The 20284-nt window shown below is 47.7% G+C and overlaps 1 protein-coding gene across 1 annotated transcript in view; it reads left to right on the top strand.

Annotated features, from left to right (window-relative positions):
- The window catches only part of LOC121318980 (SRSF protein kinase 2-like), a 73958-nt gene that overhangs the window by 19169 nt on the left and 34505 nt on the right, over positions 1-20284 (top strand). Inside the window, exons 3-6 of the mRNA XM_041256219.1 lie at positions 12442-12550; positions 13484-13571; positions 16129-16216; positions 17234-17287. Of these exons, the coding sequence (XP_041112153.1) occupies positions 12442-12550; positions 13484-13571; positions 16129-16216; positions 17234-17287 (339 nt within the window). The remainder of the gene's footprint in view (positions 1-12441; positions 12551-13483; positions 13572-16128; positions 16217-17233; positions 17288-20284) is intronic.

The following is a 20284-nucleotide window of genomic DNA, read 5'->3' on the forward strand; positions in this document are numbered from 1 at the left end:
GTGTGTGTGGAGACTGTTTTAGAGAGAGAGTGTGTGTGTGGAGAGTGCTTTAGAGAGAGAGTGTGTGTGTGGGGACTGCTTTAGAGAGAGAGAGTGTGCTTTACAGAGAGAGTGAAATCTCTCTCTCCACAACACGTACCTCTTACGGAAATCTCTCTCTCACACACACACCCTGCGAATCTATCTCCTCCTTCACACACACCTCTCCGAAATCTCTCTCACTCAACACACTTATCTCTGCGAAATCTCTCTCACACACAACACACCCACCTCCTGACGAATCTCTCTCTTTCTAAGCCACACACGTCTGGCGAAATCCCTCTCACCTTACTACACAACCTTCTACGAAATGAGAGAGAGAGTGGTGTGTGGAGACTGCTTTAGAGAGAGAGAGTGTGTGTGTGGAGACTGCTTTAGAGAGAGAGAGAGTGTGTGGAGACTGCTGCGTGGAGAGAGAGAGAGTGTGTGTGTGGAGACTGCTTTAGAGAGAGAGAGTGTGTGTGTGGAGACTGCTTTAGAGAGAGAGAGTGTGTGTGGAGACTGCTTTAGAGAGAGAGAGTGTGAGAGACTGAGAGAGAGTGTGTGTGTGGAGACTGCTTTAGAGAGAATGAGAGAGAGTGTGTGTGGAGACTGCTTTAGAGAGAGAGAGTGTGTGTGTGGAGACTGCTTTAGAGAGAGAGAGTGTGTGTGTGGAGACTGCTTTAGAGAGAGAGAGTGTGTGTGTGGAGACTGCTTTAGAGAGAGAGAGTGTGTGTGGAGACTGCTTTAGAGAGAGAGAGAGTGTGTGTGTGGAGACTGCTTTAGAGAGAGAGAGAGAGAGTGTGTGTGGAGACTGCTTTAGAGAGAGAGAGAGAGTGTGTGTGTGGAGACTGCTTTAGAGAGAGAGAGTGTGTGTGTGGAGACTGCTTTAGAGAGAGAGTGTGTGTGTGGAGACTGCTTTAGAGAGAGAGAGAGAGTGTGTGTGTGGAGACTGCTTTAGAGAGAGAGAGTGTGTGTTTGGAGACTGCTTTAGAGAGAGAGAGTGTGTGTGTGGAGACTGCTTTAGAGAGAGAGAGAGTGTGTGTGGAGACTGCTTTAGAGAGAGAGAGTGTGTGTGTGGAGCGCGAGAGACTGCTTGTGAGAGAGAGAGAGAGTGTGTGCATGGAGACTGCTTTGGAGACTGCTTTAGAGAGAGAGAGAGTGTGTGTGTGGAGACTGAGAGAGAGAGTGTGTGTGTTTGGAGACTGCTTTAGAGAGAGAGTGAGTGTGTGTGTGGAGACTGCTTTAGAGAGAATGAGAGAGTGTGTGTGTGGAGACTGCTTTAGAGAGAGAGAGTGTGTGTGTGGAGAACTGCTCTGACCGAAATCTATAGTGTGTGTGAGAGAGAGAGAGTGTGTGTGTGGAGACTGCTTTAGAGAGTGTCGCTCGAGTGTGTGGTGGAGACGCCTGAGAGAATCTATCTCTCTCACACACACACCTCTGACGAAAATCTAAGGGCCTCTCTCACACACACAACACCTCTGATAAAATCTCTCACGTCTCTTAGCTCACACGCACCCTCCTTTAAAAATATCTACTCTCTTCACACCACCTCTGACGTGTCAAATCTCTCTCCTCTCCACACGTACCTCGAGACTCGAGGAGAGTAGATAAATCTGTATATACGTGTGTGTGTGGAGACTGCTTTAAAGAGAGAGTGTGTGTGTGGAGACTGCTTTAGAGAGAGAGTGTGTGTGTGGAGACTGCTTTAGAGAGAGAGAGAGTGTGTGTGGAGAGAGAGTGTGTGTGTCTGCTTTAGAGAGAGAGAGTGTGTGTGTGGAGACTGCTTTAGAGCTTTTGAGAGAGAGTGTGTGTGTGGAGACTGTCTTTACTAAGAGAGAGAGTGTGTGTGTGGAGCCCACTGCTTTAGAGAGAGAGAGTGTGTGTGTGGAGACTGCTTTAGAGAGAGAGTGTGTGTGTGGAGACTGCTTTAGAGAGAGAGAGTGTGTGTGTGGAGACTGCTTTAGAGAGAGAGAGTGTGTGTGTGGAGACTGCTTTAGAGAGAGAGAGTGTGTGTGTGGAGACTGCTTTAGAGAGAGAGAGTGTGTGTGTGGAGACTGCTTTAGAGAGAGAGAGTGTGTGTGTGGAGACTGCTTTAGAGAGAGAGAGAGTGTGTGTGTGGAGACTGCTTTAGAGCAGAGAGAGTGTGTGTAGACTGGAGACTAGAGACTTTCCCAGAGAGAGAGAGAGAGTGTGTCAGGACACACACTGCTTTAGCGAATCTCTCTCTGTCACACACACCCTCTAGAGAAAGATCTCTGTCGCTCTCCTTACACACACCACCTCTCTGTGATCTCCTTTCTCTCTCGCAGAACACACACCTCTGAAGAGATCTGGTCTCTCTCACGACACACTCCTGACGAAGGGTCTGTGTCTCTGCGGTAAGGAAGTTTACAAACGAGAGAGAGAGTGTGAGAGTGTGTGTGTGAAGACTGCTTTTGAGAGAGAGAGTGTGTGTGTGGAGACTGTCTTTAGAGAGTGAGAGTGTGTGTGGAGACTGCTTTAGAGAGAGAGTGTGTGTGTGGAGACTGCTTTAGAGAGAGAGAGTGTGTGTGTGGAGACTGCTTTAGAGAGAGAGTGTGTGTGTGGAGACTGCTTGAGAGAGAGAGAGAGTGTGTGTGGAGACTGCTTTAGAGAGACTTGACTTTTAAGGGTCCTTTATTGAAAACATTTTGAAAAAAACAAATAAAATAATTAACAATTCACAGTAACATCCTTTTTTTTTTTTTTTTTTTTTTTTAAAAGATAAACAAGGTTATATATAAAACAGATCTAAATATATATATATTTATTCCCCCAATTAGATAAATCTGTATATACATGCAAATCCAGATTATTTCACACAAAAAACTGTAGCTCTCCCTCCTCCCCAGCACACACAATCCCTCATTCACACACCAACGCTGCTGAAAACTCTGTAAGTCATGGACTAAAGAAAAATAAACAAAATCAATTTGAATCCTTGTTTTCAACAACAATTTCAACATTAACTCAGCGTTATAAATTCCCGACCCCTGCAGCTTGTTTTTCCTGGTTTTCCAGATCGCTAATTTTCCTTGCCCAAATATAAAATTAATTAAAGCACTTTTAAATCGTGTCTTGTGACTGTAAGGAAAATTAAAAATGAATAATTATTTAGTAAAAATCACATTTAAAGAAATTAGCAATTCAGCAGTAGTATTAAACAAGGGGTCCAGCCTTCTGCAGTCAGTAAAAAGATGAAACAGTGTTTCTTCCTCTCCACAAAAAACACAGTCTTTACTAACCGCAGGGTCAATACGGTGGACGTGGCGCCCAGTGGCTATGATGCCATGAAGAATGCGCCACTGTAGATCTCCTGAACGCTTAGGTAAAGGCGGTTTATATAAAGACCTCCAGGCCGGAGCAGTACTACCTACACAATCCACATGAGCTCTCCACCTGGTATCAGGCAGTGTCTTTAGCGCATTTACATGGCACACCTTAACACAGAGTCTGTACAGCTCCTTTTTTCCAGAAGAGTGTGCAGGAAGCTGTTGCAGCCTCTCAATACTGTACAGACCTTCCCCAAGGTTTTCAGGAACAGCAGGGGACACTAAAAAGGAAGGGCAAGCCAACTCTTGCTCATCATTGCCTCCCAGAGCCTGGTTCAACATCTCTGTAACCCAAGGGGAAAAAGAGTCTCTGAGCTTTTTCAAAATATTCTCTAGTACTCTGAGTGAGTGAATTCCCAGCTGTTTGGCCAGGCGTTCCACCTCTGTCCACTTCCCAATGCTCACCTGCAGTAAATCTTTTAGTTTTGTAATGCCCCGATTTGCAAAACTAGAGCACAACGCCCCAGATTGGAAACCATCTGCAGGGAACAAGGAGTTAAAAAATAAAGGCTCTTCTAGCAATGCTCCTACGGTCAAATAATCCTCCAGTCTCTCCACCTTCACCATTCGCCAGGCATTGAACATGTTCTTATAGAAGGCTGGGAATTCATTGGTGTCTAGCTGAGATAGATTTATTAAAAACAATTGCCAATCCCAGCCCAGTTCCCTCACTCTGTGCAGGAAAGAGAAGGCGATATTTCTCCAGCTTAGCTCAGGTAAAAACAGCAAACGCTGCACTGCTTGCAACCAGAAAGTAGCCACACGACTGCGTACATCCACTAACCCCTGACCCCCTTCACAAGGGGGCAGGTACAAGACAGCTGGCCTTAGCCAATGATGGCCACTCCAAAAAAAACTCCAATAGTACTCTTTGTATGTCATTTATCAGCCCTGGGGGAGGATCCAGGCACACCAGCCTGTGCCACAGTATGGAGGCCACCAGATTGTTGATCACAAGAACTCTTCCCTTGTATGACAATTGAGGTATCAGCCACCACCAACACTGCAGCCTTCCCTTAACCTTTTCTGCTAAATCCTCCCAGTTTTTGAATTCATACTGTCGTTCTCACAAATAGACTCCCAGAACTTTGATCCCAATCCCCCCCCCAGCGCAATGGCTGAGGTAGCGTTGGGGGGCCGGCTCCACGCCACTCCCCTGACAGGAATGTGCTGCACTTGCCCCAGTTCACCTTGGCCGATGAGGCTTTCTGAAAAATGTCCAAACTGTCTCTCAGTGCTGACACATCAGCATGACTGGTGATAAAGACATTAACGTCATCAGCATAGGCAGACAGTTTGACTGGAGGAGCATTAGGTGTAACAGGTATTCTCAGACCAGCCAGCTTTCTCCTAAGATGACAAAGCAGAGATTCAATAGAGAGGGCATATAACATGCCTGATAGGGAACATCCCTGGCGAATCCCTCTGTACACCGAAAACGGACAGCTCAAGCTATTATTAATTTTCAAAACACCAAAAACATTTTTATACAACAGGGAAATAAAAGAAATGAAATTAAGACCAAAACCAAAAGATTGTAATGTTTTAACAAGATATTTATGATCCACCCTATCAAATGCTTTTTCTTGATCTAGAGAAATAATCCCCAAATCAAGATTAAAAAGATTACTAGCAGTTAAAAAGTCTCGGATTAGAAAGATATTATCAAATATTGTCCTACCAGGAATGCAATATGATTGGTCTTTATGAACCACGGTGTGAATACATTCCCTCAGTCTATTGACCAAGGCTTTTGAAAATATTTTATAATCCGAACATAAAAGTGAGACGGGGCGCCAATTTTTTAGTTCTTTTAGATCTCCTTTTTTTGGCAACAGTGTAATCACGGCCCGACGACAGCTCAGAGGCAGCTCTCCTTCTCTAATGCACTCTTGTAAAACCCGGAAAAGGTCTTCCCCAATCACTGGCCAGAGCTTTTTATAAAACTCTGCCTGAAGGCCATCAATCCCAGGGGCTTTTCCTGGTGACATCTGAGTGACTGCCTCCGTCGGCGCTTGCATTGTCAAACAGGCTTCTAGGGGGCGCTGTTCTTCTTGAGACAATTTGGGCAGGTCCTGGTGCAGTAAACCGATTTGCTCCTCATCACAGGGCTTGGCACTAAACAGCTGGGTGTAGAAAAGCACAGCTGCTCTATTAATATCTTCTTTACTGTGCACCTCCTTCCCGCAGGGCAGACGCACACAAAACAGCTGCTTACTCTCCACCACCTTCTTCTCCAAGTTGAAAAAGAATTTGGTGGGTGCATCCATGTCCTTTAGCTGTGTGAAACGAGAGCGGATGAGGGACCCCTTCACTCTTTCCTCCAGTAGGCTGCTCAGAGTTTCTCTTTTCTCTCTCAGAGACTGGAAGATGTTTTCATCACTATCAAGAGTAATTTTTGTTTCTATTCTCAATATCTCTCTCTCAAGCTCTTCAGCTGTCTGGTTCAAAACCCTGGTTGTATTTAAAGTATATTGCTGACAGAAAATTTTAATTTGTATTTTTCCAATGTCCCACCACTGTTGTATACTACTATATTTCATACTCTGCTGCCTCCAGGAGACCCAAAATGCTTTAAAAAGATCTAAAAACTGTTTGTCTTCCAATAATTTAGTATTAAAATGCCAGTATGACTTTGAGGGAGCAGCAGAAGGCAGGCAAATAGTAAGTAACACACAGTGGTGATCAGACAGCATAGTGGGAATGATATTGCTCTTAAAAATCTGATTAAGATTTTGTTTAGTGCAGTACAATCTATCTAATCGCGCTTTTGATATCTGATTATTATTATTGATTTTAACTCAAGTGTACTGCTTTACTCTGGGATATAAATTCCTCCAGACATCAACCAGGCTTTGAACTTTTAAAACAGCAGACAATTCTTTTGAAGACTGGGGATGTGGCTCTTCATGATTCCTATCCATGATAAAATGTTCTGTACAATTAAAATCACCCCCCACTAAAATCATATGTGCAGGATTACAATTAGATAAAACCTGATTTAATTTTTTAAAAAATAAAACTTTTTCCCTGCCCTCATTTGGTGCATATAAATTGATAAAAACAATCTCAGTGCCTTTAAAAACTATTTCTATTTTTAAAAGGCGCCCTTGGATTTCCTCACTAACTGATAAAATCTCTATTTGCAGCCCTGGGGAGAACAGCACAGCTACTCCAGCACTGACATTAGAACCGTGACTAAAGACGCCCCGCCCCTTCCATTCGCTCAGCCACTCACTCTCATTCATACTGTCTGTATGCGTTTCCTGTAAAAACATCACATTCACTCTCTTCTGTGTGATAAAATGAAATAAACGTGCTCTTTTATTAACACTCCTACAACCATTTACATTAAAAGTAGCTATTTGAATTTGTTCCATAGGAAATAAAGAAAGCAAAAACAAACTACTAAAAACTATATTAAAATGTCTTATTAAATAATCCATTAATATGTCTTCGGTTTGTTATCATTCAATAATTTCCTTGCAGATACTATTACTTTTTTTAAACGGTACCGTTTCTTCTGGTCTAGCTCCTCTAACGTAGCTTTTCTCATGGCTATTTTTGCAGAGTAGATAAACAGCTGGATATTAGGAAAGAACTGTGTTAAATCAGTTCCCCTTTTCCCTTTGGTTTTATCTAAAAATGCTGATATTGTATCAACTGGATATAGTTTACTCTTACCAGACGGGTTGGGCAGAGCCTCATCGAGCAGCACCGAGGAGTCAGAGAGCTCTCCTCTATCATCCATCTCCGATATCACCGACTCCTCTTCGGATTCTTCAGCGTCATCCACAGCTACTGTATCCGGCAACAGGTCCTCTGATCTGGAGGCTGTCTCAGCGCTGGACTGAACTGCAGCGCTGCTGTTCCCCTTCTCCCTTGAACGCGGGGTTATCGCAGGTTTACACTGAGATCTACCTTTACCTTGATCTCCTGTCCCAGAGCTCTGAGCTGCAGCAGCACCGCTGCCCTGAGAGAGCGTCTCAGAGTCCCAGACAGACTGCCCTTCTTCAGCTACCTTTCCTGGGGTGGCCACACGTCTTTTCCTCTTTTTTTCAACAAGTTGAAAACCTGCGTCATCTGGGGTATTCACTGTTTCAACCCTTGTTTCTTTATTGTTTTCTTTGACCTCCGCACCGATCCCCCGCTTCAGTCGAGGCGCCGGCTCGGGTCTCACTGTCTGCGCTGGCGGCTGCATTTTCTGCTCAGCCCCCAGTGCTGTCTCAGAGACTCCGTCCTCCCCACTTGCTGGTTCTTTTGCCTTATTGTACTCAGTATTATTATTTTTTTGAGGGCAAGCCCTTCTAAGGTGTCCTTGTCCTCCACAATGAAAACATTTCATTGGTTCTGTGCTGGCAAATATAACATAATGACTACCGTCAATATTGAAAGTCCACGCAACTTCAATAGACAAGTTGGGGTCATTCAATAATACAAAAACTTGTCTCCTAAAAGACATGACATGCTTAACATCTGGGTTTTTACAACCAAGTAAAATAGGTTTAATTGGGGACATTATTTTACCATATCTTAGTAGCTCATTAATAATCAACTCATCTTTAATGAAAGGCGGGACATTTGAAAGGATAACTTTAGTGACAGGGGAAGCTAAAGGTAAAACGCTGACAAAACTTTCTTTGATATACAAACCTTCTTCAACAATCCTGTTCACTAACAGTTCACTACTAAGAAAAACAACGATGGCTTTATTCATTCTTGCAGCAGAGTTTATATTTCTATACCATATTTTCTCCCTGACAGCTAACAAACACTCCTCCACTGTTACTGAACTGTCTGGAATACATTTAAAACCATGCCTACGGGTCAGCGACCCAAAACTTCCCGATTTGGAACCCATGACGGCTCCAAATCAGGAAGGAAAAAAAATAAATAAATAAATAAATAAAGCTAAACGTGTACAAAATGAATATAACTTCAGTAAAAGTTTTACTCACTCACAGTACACACCACTCGCTCTACACAAGCCCCTCCCACGATCCCACAGTCCTCAGCGAGAGAGAGAGAGAGAGTGTGTGTGGAGACTGCTTTAGAGAGAGAGAGTGTGTGTGTGGAGACTGCTTTAGAGAGAGAGAGAGAGTGTGTGTGTGGAGACTGCTTTAGAGAGAGAGAGTGTGTGTGGAGACTGCTTTAGAGAGAGAGAGAGTGTGTGTGTGGAGACTGCTTTAGAGAGAGAGAGTGTGTGTGTGGAGACTGCTTTAGAGAGAGAGAGAGAGTGTGTGTGGAGACTGCTTTAGAGAGAGAGAGTGTGTGTGTGGAGACTGCTTTAGAGAGAGAGAGTGTGTGTGTGGAGACTGCTTTAGAGAGAGAGAGAGTGTGTGTGTGGAGACTGCTTTAGAGAGAGAGAGTGTGTGTGTGGAGACTGCTTTAGAGAGAGAGAGTGTGTGTGTGGAGACTGCTTTAGAGAGAGAGAGAGTGTGTGTGGAGACTGCTTTAGAGAGAGAGAGTGTGTGTGTGGAGACTGCTTTAGAGAGAGAGAGTGTGTGTGTGGAGACTGCTTTAGAGAGAGAGTGTGTGTGTGGAGACTGCTTTAGAGAGAGAGAGTGTGTGTGTGGAGACTGCTTTAGAGAGAGAGAGTGTGTGTGTGGAGACTGCTTTAGAGAGAGAGAGAGTGTGTGTGTGGAGACTGCTTTAGAGAGAGAGAGTGTGTGTGTGGAGACTGCTTTAGAGAGAGAGAGTGTGTGTGGAGACTGCTTTAGAGAGAGAGAGTGTGTGTGTGGAGACTGCTTTAGAGAGAGAGTGTGTGTGTGGAGACTGCTTTAGAGAGAGAGAGTGTGTGTGGAGACTGCTTTAGAGAGAGAGAGTGTGTGTGTGGAGACTGCTTTAGAGAGAGAGAGTGTGTGTGTGGAGACTGCTTTAGAGAGAGAGAGAGTGTGTGTGTGGAGACTGCTTTAGAGAGAGAGAGAGTGTGTGTGTGTGGAGACTGCTTTAGAGAGAGAGAGAGAGAGTGTGTGGAGACTGCTTTAGAGAGAGGGAGAGTGTGTGTGGAGACTGCTCTAGAGAGAGAAAGAGAGAGTGCGTGAAGATTGCAGGGAGCCACAAGGTGCTGTCGTCAGAGACCCGGGCAGTGTCTGTGTGCAGGGAGCCACAAGGTGCTGTTGTCAGAGACGCGGGCAGTGTCTGTGTGCAGGGAGCCACAAGGTACTGTCGTCTCAGACACGGGCTGTGTCTGTGTGCAGGGAGCCACAAGGTGCTGTCGTCAGAGACGCGGGCAGTGTCTGTGTGCAGGGAGCCACAAGGTGCTGTCGTCTCGGACACGGGCAGTGTCTGTGTGCAGGGAGCCACAAGGTGCTGTCGTCAGAGACACGGGCTGTGTCTGTGTGCAGGGAGCCACAAGGTGCAAGATGAAACTTACAAGAAACAAACCCAGTGGTCACTTCTTCCGTGCTATTATCGGTGCCGTTTTCTGCTGGTTTCCGTAATGCTTTGCACTGCTGGAGCAGCTGGAATTAGAGATTCCACTTGAGACTCAGCAATGAAGTGTGTCCAAGCTGGCAGACTGTGTAGATCCTTTCTGTTGCATTGAATGAGGGTGTAATTCCCGGGGATGGCTGTGTTCATTGCACTGCGTGTGTGTGTGTGGGTGGATGGCTGTGTTCATTGCACTGCGTGTGTGTGGGGGTGGATGGCTGTGTTCATTGCACTGCGTGTGTGTGTGGGTGGATGGCTGTGTTCATTGCACTGTGTGTGTGTGTGTGTGTTCATTGCACTGTGTGTGTGTGTGTGGGTGGATGGCTGTGTTCATTGCACTGTGTGTGTGTGTGTGGGTGGATGGCTGTGTTCATTGCACTGCGTGTTTGTGTGGGTGGATGGCTGTGTTCATTGCACTGCGTGTGTGTGTGTGGGTGGATGGCTGTGTTCATTGCACTGTGTGTGTGTGTGTGGGTGGATGGCTGTGTTCATTGCACTGTGTGTGTGTGTGGGTGGATGGCTGTGTTCATTGCACTGCGTGTGTGTTGTGTGGGTGGATGGCTGTGTTCATTGCACTGTGTGTGTGTGTGTGGGTGGATGGCTGTGTTCATTGCACTGCGTGTTTGTGTGGGTGGATGGCTGTGTTCATTGCACTGCTGTGTTCATTGCACTGCGTGTTTGTGTGGGTGGATGGCTGTGTTCATTGCACTGCGTGTTTGTGTGGGTGGATGGCTGTGTTCATTGCACTGCGTGTGTTGTGTGGGTGGATGGCTGTGTTCATTGCACTGCGTGTGTTGTGTGGGTGGATGGCTGTGTTCATTGCACTGCGTGTGTGTGTGTGGGTGGATGGCTGTGTTCATTGCACTGTGTGTGTGTGTGGGTGGATGGCTGTGTTCATTGCATGGCTGTGTTCATTGCACGTGTTTGTGTGGGTGGATGGCTGTGTTCATTGCACTGTGTATGTGTGTGGGGGTGGATGGCTGTGTTCATTGCACTGCGTGTGTGTGTGGGTGGATGGCTGTGTTCATTGCACTGCGTGTTTGTGTGGGTGGATGGCTGTGTTCATTGCACTGCGTGTGTGTGTGGGTGGATGGCTGTGTTCATTGCACTGCGTGTTTGTGTGGGTGGATGGCTGTGTTCATTGCACTGCGTGTTTGTGTGGGTGGATGGCTGTGTTCATTGCACTGCGTGTGTGTGTGGGTGGATGGCTGTGTTCATTGCACTGCGTGTTTGTGTGGGTGGATGGCTGTGTTCATTGCACTGCGTGTTTGTGTGGGTGGATGGCTGTGTTCATTGCACTGCGTGTTTGTGTGGGTGGATGGCTGTGTTCATTGCACTGCGTGTTTGTGTGGGTGGATGGCTGTGTTCATTGCACTGTGTGTGTGTGTGGGTGGATGGCTGTGTTCATTGCACTGCGTGTTTGTGTGGGTGGATGGCTGTGTTCATTGCACTGCGTGTTTGTGTGGGTGGATGGCTGTGTTCATTGCACTGTGTGTGTGTGTGTGGGTGGATGGCTGTGTTCATTGCACTGTGTGTGATACGTGCAGGTATGAGGAGAGCAGACACTGGTCTGGTCTCACAGCTGCTAACAGAATGAGATTTCCTGCCTACTCTCTAGCCTGCCCACCCCAGGCTCATGTTTCAGTGCATGGCTTTGAGCCACACTCGAAGGCAAGTGAGACTTGTTATGTCTGCGTTCTGCAATACTCTTCTGTATATACCGGCCCCAATACACAACGCAACCTCCAGAAAACGATTGCAATGCAACCTTACACAGCACTGCTCAATATTAAATGCACCAGTGCTGCACTTTACAGGAATAAAATCCACACCTTCATGACAGGTGTACAGAGGGGCTGTTCAGATTAACTCATGTTGCGGCCCGTGTTCTACTGTTTGTGTTAAAGTGGGTTTTAGGTCGCAAAGTTTCTCAGCTTACTGCAGGGGTGTGTGGGTGGATGGCTGTGTTCATTGCACTGTGTGTGTGTGTGTGGGTGGATGGCTGTGTTCATTGCACTGTGTGTGTCTGTGTGGGTGGATGGCTGTGTTCATTGCACTGCGTGTTTGTGTGGGTGGATGGCTGTGTTCATTGCACTGCGTGTTTGTGTGGGTGGATGGCTGTGTTCATTGCACTGCGTGTGTGTGGGTGGATGGCTGTGTTCATTGCACTGCGTGTGTGTGTGTGGGTGGATGGCTGTGTTCATTGCACTGCGTGTGTGTGTGTGGGTGGATGGCTGTGTTCATTGCACTGCGTGTGTGTGTGTGGGTGGATGGCTGTGTTCATTGCACTGTGTGTGTGTGTGTGGGTGGATGGCTGTGTTCATTGCACTGCGTGTTTGTGTGGGTGGATGGCTGTGTTCATGCACTGCGTGTGTTGTGTGGGTGGATGGCTGTGTTCATTGCACTGCGTGTTTGTGTGGGTGGATGGCTGTGTTCATTGCACTGCGTGTTTGTGTGGGTGGATGGCTGTGTTCATTGCACTGCGTGTTTGTGTGGGTGGATGGCTGTGTTCATTGCACTATGTGTGTATGTGTGGGATTCCCGGGGATGGCTGTGTAAATGAAGGGTTTCATTATTAATCTCAGTAGTGTCGTTTCCTGTGCCCTCACCCTGCCTGTGCTCTGCTGTGTCTGTGCAGGTGGGTACCACCCTGTGAAGATCGGGGACCTCTTCAACGGGCGCTACCATGTGATCCGCAAGCTGGGATGGGGCCACTTCTCCACCGTGTGGCTGTGCTGGGACATTCAGTGAGTCTGACCACTCTCTCTGTAACCCTTATCCTCCCTACCCTCTACTCTCTCTCCCTACACTCTACCAGCTCACTACTCTCTCTCCATACCCTCCCTACCCTCTCAACGAGCTCAATACTCTCCCTTCCTACCCTCCATACCCTCTACCAGCTCACTATCTCTCTGATTCCTCAGTGCTGCACGCTCTCTGGAAGCATTTTAAACCCTGATTCCTCAGTGCTGCACGCTCTCTGGAAGCATTTTAAACCCTGATTCCTCAGTGCTGCACGCTCTCTGGAAGCATTTTAAACCCTGATTCCTCAGTGCTGCACGCTCTCTGGAAGCATTTTAAACCCTGATTCCTCAGTGCTGCACGCTCTCTGGAAGCATTTTAAACCCTGATTCCTCAGTGCTGCACGCTCTCTGGAAGCATTTTAAACCCTGATTCCTCAGTGCTGCACGCTCTCTGGAAGCATTTTAAACCCTGATTCCTCAGTGCTGCATGCTCTCTGGAAGCATTTTAAACCCTGATTCCTCAGTGCTGCATGCTCTCTGGAAGCATTTTAAACCCTGATTCCTCACTGCTGCATGCTCTCTGGAAGCATGTTGCAGTCTTAAATTTACTTTAAAATCACAAATACAAAGAAACAAAAAAACAAAACGCTTTTGTCTCCTGCAGCAGCTGTATACCACAAAGAGGCCTTTCACTGTTCGAACATAGTGATGCCTACATTGTGATTGGGCAATGGAAGATTCTCTTCTGACAAGGGCCTAGAGGGAATGCCTTGATGCGTGAAAGAATTTAGACTAAATAAAGAGCATATTAAATGTATATGTATAGATAGAAATATATAAAGACCGCAATGAGTGATTGAAAGAGTGGAGTGTGAACGGGCTGGGAGCCACTTCTCCCAGCTGAGGATTAACACTTGAATGTGTTTCTGTTTGCAGGGGAAAGGGGTTTGTGGCCATGAAGGTTGTAAAGAGTGCCCAGCATTACACAGAGACGGCTGTGGATGAGATTAAACTGCTCAGATGTGTAAGTACCTGATTAGCAGAATGGCAGAGTGCCAGCGGCACTGTGAGAGAGGCATTGGAAACAGGATCCGCAATGCAGCGCAGTACGAGAGGAGCAGGGAGGAGGGCATTGGAAACAGGATCCGCAATGCAGTGCAGTACGAGAGGAGCAGGAAGGAGGGCACTGGAAACAGGATCCTAGATACAGTGCAGTACGAGAGGAGCAGGGAGGAGGGCACTGGAAACAGGATCCGCAATGCAGTGCAGTACGAGAGGAGCAGGGAGGAGGGCACTGGAAACAGGATCCGCAATGCAGTGCAGTACGAGAGGAGCAGGGAGGAGGGCACTGGAAACAGGATCCTAGATACAGTGCAGTACGAGAGGAGCAGGGAGGAGGGCACTGGAAACAGGATCCGCAATGCAGTGCAGTACGAGAGGAGCAGGGAGGAGGGCACTGGAAACAGGATCCTAGATACAGTGCAGTACGAGAGGAGCAGGAAGGAGGGCACTGGAAACAGGATCCGCAATGCAGTGCAGTACGAGAGGAGCAGGGAGGAGGGCACTGGAAACAGGATCCTAGATACAGTGCAGTACGAGAGGAGCAGGGAGGAGGGCACTGGAAACAGGATCCGCAATGCAGTGCAGTACGAGAGGAGCAGGGAGGAGGGCACTGGAAACAGGATCCTAGATACAGTGCAGTACGAGAGGAGCAGGGAGGAGGGCACTGGAAACAGGATCCCAATGCAGTGCAGTGCAGTACGAGAGGAGCAGGGAGGAGGGCACTGGAAACAGGATCCTAGATACAGTGCAGTACGAGAGGAGCAGGGAGGAGGGCACTGGAAACAGGATCCTAGATGCAGTGCAGTACGAGAGGAGCAGGGAGGAGGGCACTGGAAACAGGATCCTAGATACAGTGCAGTACGAGAGGAGCAGGGAGGAGGGCACTGGAAACAGGATCCTAGTGATGCAGTGCAGTACGAGAGGAGCAGGGAGGAGGGCACTGGAAACAGGATCCTAGATACAGTGCAGTACGAGAGGAGCAGGAGGAGGGCACTGGAAACAGGATCCGCAATGCAGTGCAGTACGAGAGGAGCAGGGAGGAGGGCACTGGAAACAGGATTCTAGATACAGTGCAGTTGAGAGGAGCAGGGAGGAGGGCACTGGAAACAGGATATGCATATGCAGTGCAGTACGAGAGGTTGCAGGGAGGAGGGCACTGGAAACAGGATCCTAGATACAGTGCAGTACGAGAGGAGATAGGTTGCAGGAGGAGGGCACTGGAAACAGGATCCTAGATACAGTGCAGTATGAGAGGAGCAGACACTGGTCTGGACTCACAGCTGCTACAGAAGTTAGATTTCCTGCCTCTCTCTAGCCCCACCTCCAGGCTCATGTTTCATTGACATGTCTTTGAGCCACACTCAAAGTCAAGTGAGACTTGTGATGCTGCGTTCTGCAATAACTCTTCTGTATATACCGGCCCTATGAATACAGTGGTTGCACGCATACCTCCAGAAACGATTGCAATGCAACCTGTGCACAGCATATTGTCAATATGCGGTGGACAGTGCTGCACGTTCCACCCTGAAATCCACATGTTTGCTGACAGGGTCCCAGAGAGTAGGTTCAGATGTTGGTTCATGTTGAGCCGTGGTTCTACTGTGTGTGTTAAAGTGGTTGTAGCTCGCAAATAATTTCATCAATCTTACCTGCAATGGGATATTGTTGGGTGCGGTGGACAGTGCTGCCGTTACCCTGACCATGATGTTTGCTGCAGTCCCTCCAGTAGGATATTGTTGGGTGCGGTGGACAGTGCTGTCGTTTACCCTGACCATGATGTTTGCTACAGTCCCTCCAGTAGGATATTGTTGGGTGCGGTGGACAGTGCTGTCGTTACCCTGACCATGATGTTTGCTACAGTCCCTCCAGTAGGATATTGTTGGGTTGCGGTGGACAGTGCTGTCGTTGCCCTGACCATGTTGTTTGCTACAGTCCCTCCAGTAGGATATTGTTGGGTGCGGTGGACAGTGCTGTCGTTACCCTGACCATGATGTTTGCTACAGTCCCTCCAGTAGGATATTGTTGGGTGCGGTGGACAGTGCTGTCGTTACCCTGACCATGATGTTTGCTACAGTCCCTCCAGTAGGATATTGTTGGTTGCAGGTGGACAGTGCTGTCGTTGCCCTGACCATGATGTTTGCTACAGTCCCTCCAGTAGGATATTGTTGGGTGCAGGTGGACAGTGCTGTCGTTACCCTGACCATGATGTTTGCTACAGTCCCTCCAGTAGGATATTGTTGGGTGCGGTGGACAGTGCTGTCGTTACCCTGACCATGTTTGTTTGCTACAGTCCCTCCAGTAGGATATTGTTGGGTGCGGTGGACAGTGCTGTCGTTACCCTGACCATGATGTTTGCTACAGTCCCTCCAGTAGGATATTGTTGGGTGCGGTGGACAGTGCTGTCGTTACCCTGACCATGATGTTTGCTACAGTCCCTCCAGTAGGATATTGTTGGTTGAGGTAGACAGTGCTGCTGTTGCCCTGGGCCTGCTGAAGAGCTCTGTCTTTCTGCTCTGCAGGTTCGAGAGAGTGACCCCGGAGACCCCTACAGGGACATGGCGGTGCAGCTCATTGACGACTTCAAGATTTCAGGAGTCAACGGGATCCGTATCCTTCTCAAGAGAGCGAGTGTGTGAGACTGTCTGTGAGTGAGAGTCTGTGAGTGAGTGTCAGGTTGCAGGAGTGAGGGTTCATGTGTGTTTCAGACAGGTTGCAGGAGTGAGGGTTCATGTGTGTTTCAGACAGGTTGCAGGAGTGAGGGTTCATGTGTGTTTCAGACAGGTTGCAGGAGTGAGGGTTCATGTGTGTTTCAGACAGGTTGCAGGAGTGAGGGTTCATGTGTGTTTCAGACAGGTTGCAGGAGTGAGGGTTCATGTGTGTTTCAGACAGGTTGCAGGAGTGAGGGTTCATGTGTGTTTCAGACAGGTTGCAGGAGTGAGGGTTCATGTGTGTTTCAGACAGGTTGCAGGAGTGAGGGTTCATGTGTGTTTCAGACAGGTTGCAGGAGTGAGGGTTCATGTGTGTTTCAGACAGGTTGCAGGAGTGAGGGTTCATGTGTGTTTCAGACAGGTTGCAGGAGTGAGGGTTCATGTGTGTTTCAGACAGGTTGCAGGAGTGAGGGTTCATGTTTGTTTCAGACAGGTTGCAGGAGTGAGGGTTCATGTGTGTTTCAGACAGGTTGCAGGAGTGAGGGTTCATGTGTGTTTCAGACAGGTTGCAGGAGTGAGGGTTCATGTGTGTTTCAGACAGGTTGCAGGAGCGAGCCAGTTCATGTGTTTCAGACAGGTGCAGGAGTGAGGGTTTACTGTTGGATCTGAGAGCCAGCTGTGTTTCATACAGTGCAGTATAGAGAACTGTGTTTCAGACAGGTGAGGGTTCTGAGAGTTTCAGACAGGTTCAATACAGTTCAGTGTTTAGAGAACTCAGGACTGTGGATCATGAGAGCCAGACAGGTTCAGGATGAGGGTACATGTGTGTTTCAGAGAACTGCAGGACTGAGGGATCTGAGAGCCAGACAGGTTTCAATACAGTTCATGTGTGTTTAGAGAGGTTGCAGGAGCGAGGGTTCATGTGTGTTTCAGTACAGGGCAGGTTGCTGTCATGGGTGTTTCAGACACGTTGCAGACGTGTGCATGGTGTTTCAGGTGCTCGGGCATCACCTTCAGACAGGTTGCAGGAGTGAGGGTTCATGTGTGTTTCAGACAGGTTGCAGGAGTGAGGGTTCATGTGTGTTTCAGACAGGTTGCAGGTTCATGTGTGTTTCAGACAGGTTGCAGGAGTGAGGGTTCATGTGTGTTTCTCCATGTGTGTTTCAGACAGGTTGCAAGTGTCAGGAGTGAGGGTGTTTCAGACAGGTTGCAGGAGTGAGGGTTCATGTGTGTTTCAGACAGGTTGCAGGAGCGAGGGTTCATGTGTGTTTCAGACAGGTTGCAGGAGTGAGGGTTCATGTGTGTTTCAGACAGGTTGCAGGAGTGAGGGTTCATGTGTGTTTCAGACAGGTTGCAGGAGTGAGGGTTCATGTGTGTTTCAGACAGGTTGCAGGAGTGAGGGTTCATGTGTGTTTCAGACAGGTTGCAGGAGTGAGGGTTCATGTGTGTTTCAGACAGGTTGCAGGAGCGAGGGTTCATGTGTGTTTCAGACAGGTTGCAGGAGTGAGGGTTCATGTGTGTTTCAGACAGGTTGCAGGAGTGAGGGTTCATGTGTGTTTCAGACAGGTTGCAGGAGTGAGGGTTCATGTGTGTTTCAGACAGGTTGCAGGAGTGAGGGTTCATGTGTGTTTCAGACAGGTTGCAGGAGTGAGGGTTCATGTGTGTTTCAGACAGGTTGCAGGAGTGAGGGTTCATGTGTGTTTCAGACAGGTTGCAGGAGTGAGGGTTCATGTGTGTTTCAGACAGGTTGCAGGAGTGAGGGTTCATGTGTGTTTCAGACAGGTTGCAGGAGTGAGGGTTCATGTGTGTTTCAGACAGGTTGCAGGAGCGAGGGTTCATGTGTGTTTCAGACAGGTTGCAGGAGCGAGGGTTCATGTGTGTTTCAGACAGGTTGCAGGAGTGAGGGTTCATGTGTGTTTCAGACAGGTTGCAGGAGTGAGGGTTCATGTGTGTTTCAGACAGGTTGCAGGAGTGAGGGTTCATGTGTGTTTCAGACAGGTTGCAGGAGTGAGGGTTCATGTGTGTTTCAGACAGGTTGCAGGAGCGAGAGTTCATGTTTGTTTCAGACAGGTTGCAGGAGCGAGGGTTCATGTGTGTTTCAGACAGGTTGCAGGAGTGAGGGTTCATGTGTGTTTCAGACAGGTTGCAGGAGTGAGGGTTCATGTGTGTTTCAGACAGGTTGCAGGAGTGAGGGTTCATGTGTGTTTCAGACAGGTTGCAGGAGTGAGGGTTCATGTGTGTTTCAGACAGGTTGCAGGAGCGAGGGTTCATGTGTGTTTCAGACAGGTTGCAGGAGTGAGGGTTCATGTTTGTTTCAGACAGGTTGCAGGAGCGAGGGTTCATGTGTGTTTCAGACAGGTTGCAGGAGCGAGGGTTCATGTGTGTTTCAGACAGGTTGCAGGAGTGAGGGTTCATGTGTGTTTCAGACAGGTTGCAGGAGTGAGGGTTCATGTGTGTTTCAGACAGGTTGCAGGAGTGAGGGTTCATGTGTGTTTCAGACAGGTTGCAGGAGTGAGGGTTCATGTGTGTTTCAGACAGGTTGCAGGAGTGAGGGTTCATGTGTGTTTCAGACAGGTTGCAGGAGTGAGGGTTCATGTGTGTTTCAGACAGGTTGCAGGAGTGAGGGTTCATGTGTGTTTCAGACAGGTTGCAGGAGTGAGGGTTCATGTGTGTTTCAGACAGGTTGCAGGAGTGAGGGTTCATGTTTGTTTCAGACAGGTTGCAGGAGCGAGGGTTCATGTGTGTTTCAGACAGGTTGCAGGAGTGAGGGTTCATGTGTGTTTCAGACAGGTTGCAGGAGTGAGGGTTCATGTGTGTTTCAGACAGGTTGCAGGAGTGAGGGTTCATGTGTGTTTCAGACAGGTTGCAGGAGTGAGGGTTCATGTGTGTTTCAGACAGGTTGCAGGAGTGAGGGTTCATGTGTGTTTCAGACAGGTTGCAGGAGTGAGGGTTCATGTGTGTTTCAGACAGGTTGCAGGAGTGAGGGTTCATGTGTGTTTCAGACAGGTTGCAGGAGTGAGGGTTCATGTGTGTTTCAGTCAGGTTGCAGGAGCTAGTGGAACACAAGCAGCTTTGTCTACCCAAGCAGAACATCCTGGTATTTGTACACTTTGTGGTAGATGGGATAACTTTTAGCAAGGACTTCCTAATGTAATGGAAAGAATGCTTTTGAGGAAATGAAGCAGGTTCTTCGGGCTTAGCAAATGATTAGATACAGGGCAGGTTATGAGCCCTATACAGTGTAACCACTGAGATCATGCGTGCAATTGAAGCGTGTGTTCAGGAAACAGGCCGTGACATCACCCAGGCTAGAACTGCAATTATCTTGGAGCTCACATGCAGTTAGTCTCCTATTGATGTGATCGATGCAGATCCAGGGGGAATAAATGTTCTCGGTGTGATTCCTTAGGTTTTTTTTAAGCTTTCACTTTTTTAAGCTATTAACACATTTGTGAAAAAATAAGGCACACTTCCATTAAGATACATCTGTATTTGTTTTCTGTTTCACTAGTGGAGCGAGCAACGGGGGGGTTTGATCACACACATTGCTGACAAAGCCTGTAGACCCCCACTCTCCTGGAATAGTCCATGCTCGCCTTCACACCGGGAGCACCAGCTCTGCCTTTATTAGAAATGCTTTCCTGTCATACTGACTGTACGCTTGCGTCTTATACAACAATAACAAAGTCTGCATTGTTTCACTGGGCCGCATGCGTACCTGCGTTCCAGTTCTAGTGTCAACGTCCTCTACCTCCAAGTGCGATAACTACCCAGTACACAAAGACTTCCAGCGTATGCTCCCCAGTTTTTCGTTTTGAACCCCTGGTTATGGATCAAGAGGGTACAAGGCCTTGGAAAGCCATATTCTGTGCTGAAAACATGTAGACAGAATAAATACTGGTCACAGTAACTGCAGCCTTTGTGACCTGATGTTGATGGAGATAAACATGCTGATCCAGCCAATTATAAAATACCCCCCATGTTTAAACAAGCAGCTTCTGAAAACCAAGAAGCTGCCCTATATTTG

This window comes from Polyodon spathula, chromosome 7 (assembly GCF_017654505.1).
Source record: "Polyodon spathula isolate WHYD16114869_AA chromosome 7, ASM1765450v1, whole genome shotgun sequence".
Classification (NCBI taxonomy): domain Eukaryota; kingdom Metazoa; phylum Chordata; class Actinopteri; order Acipenseriformes; family Polyodontidae; genus Polyodon; species Polyodon spathula.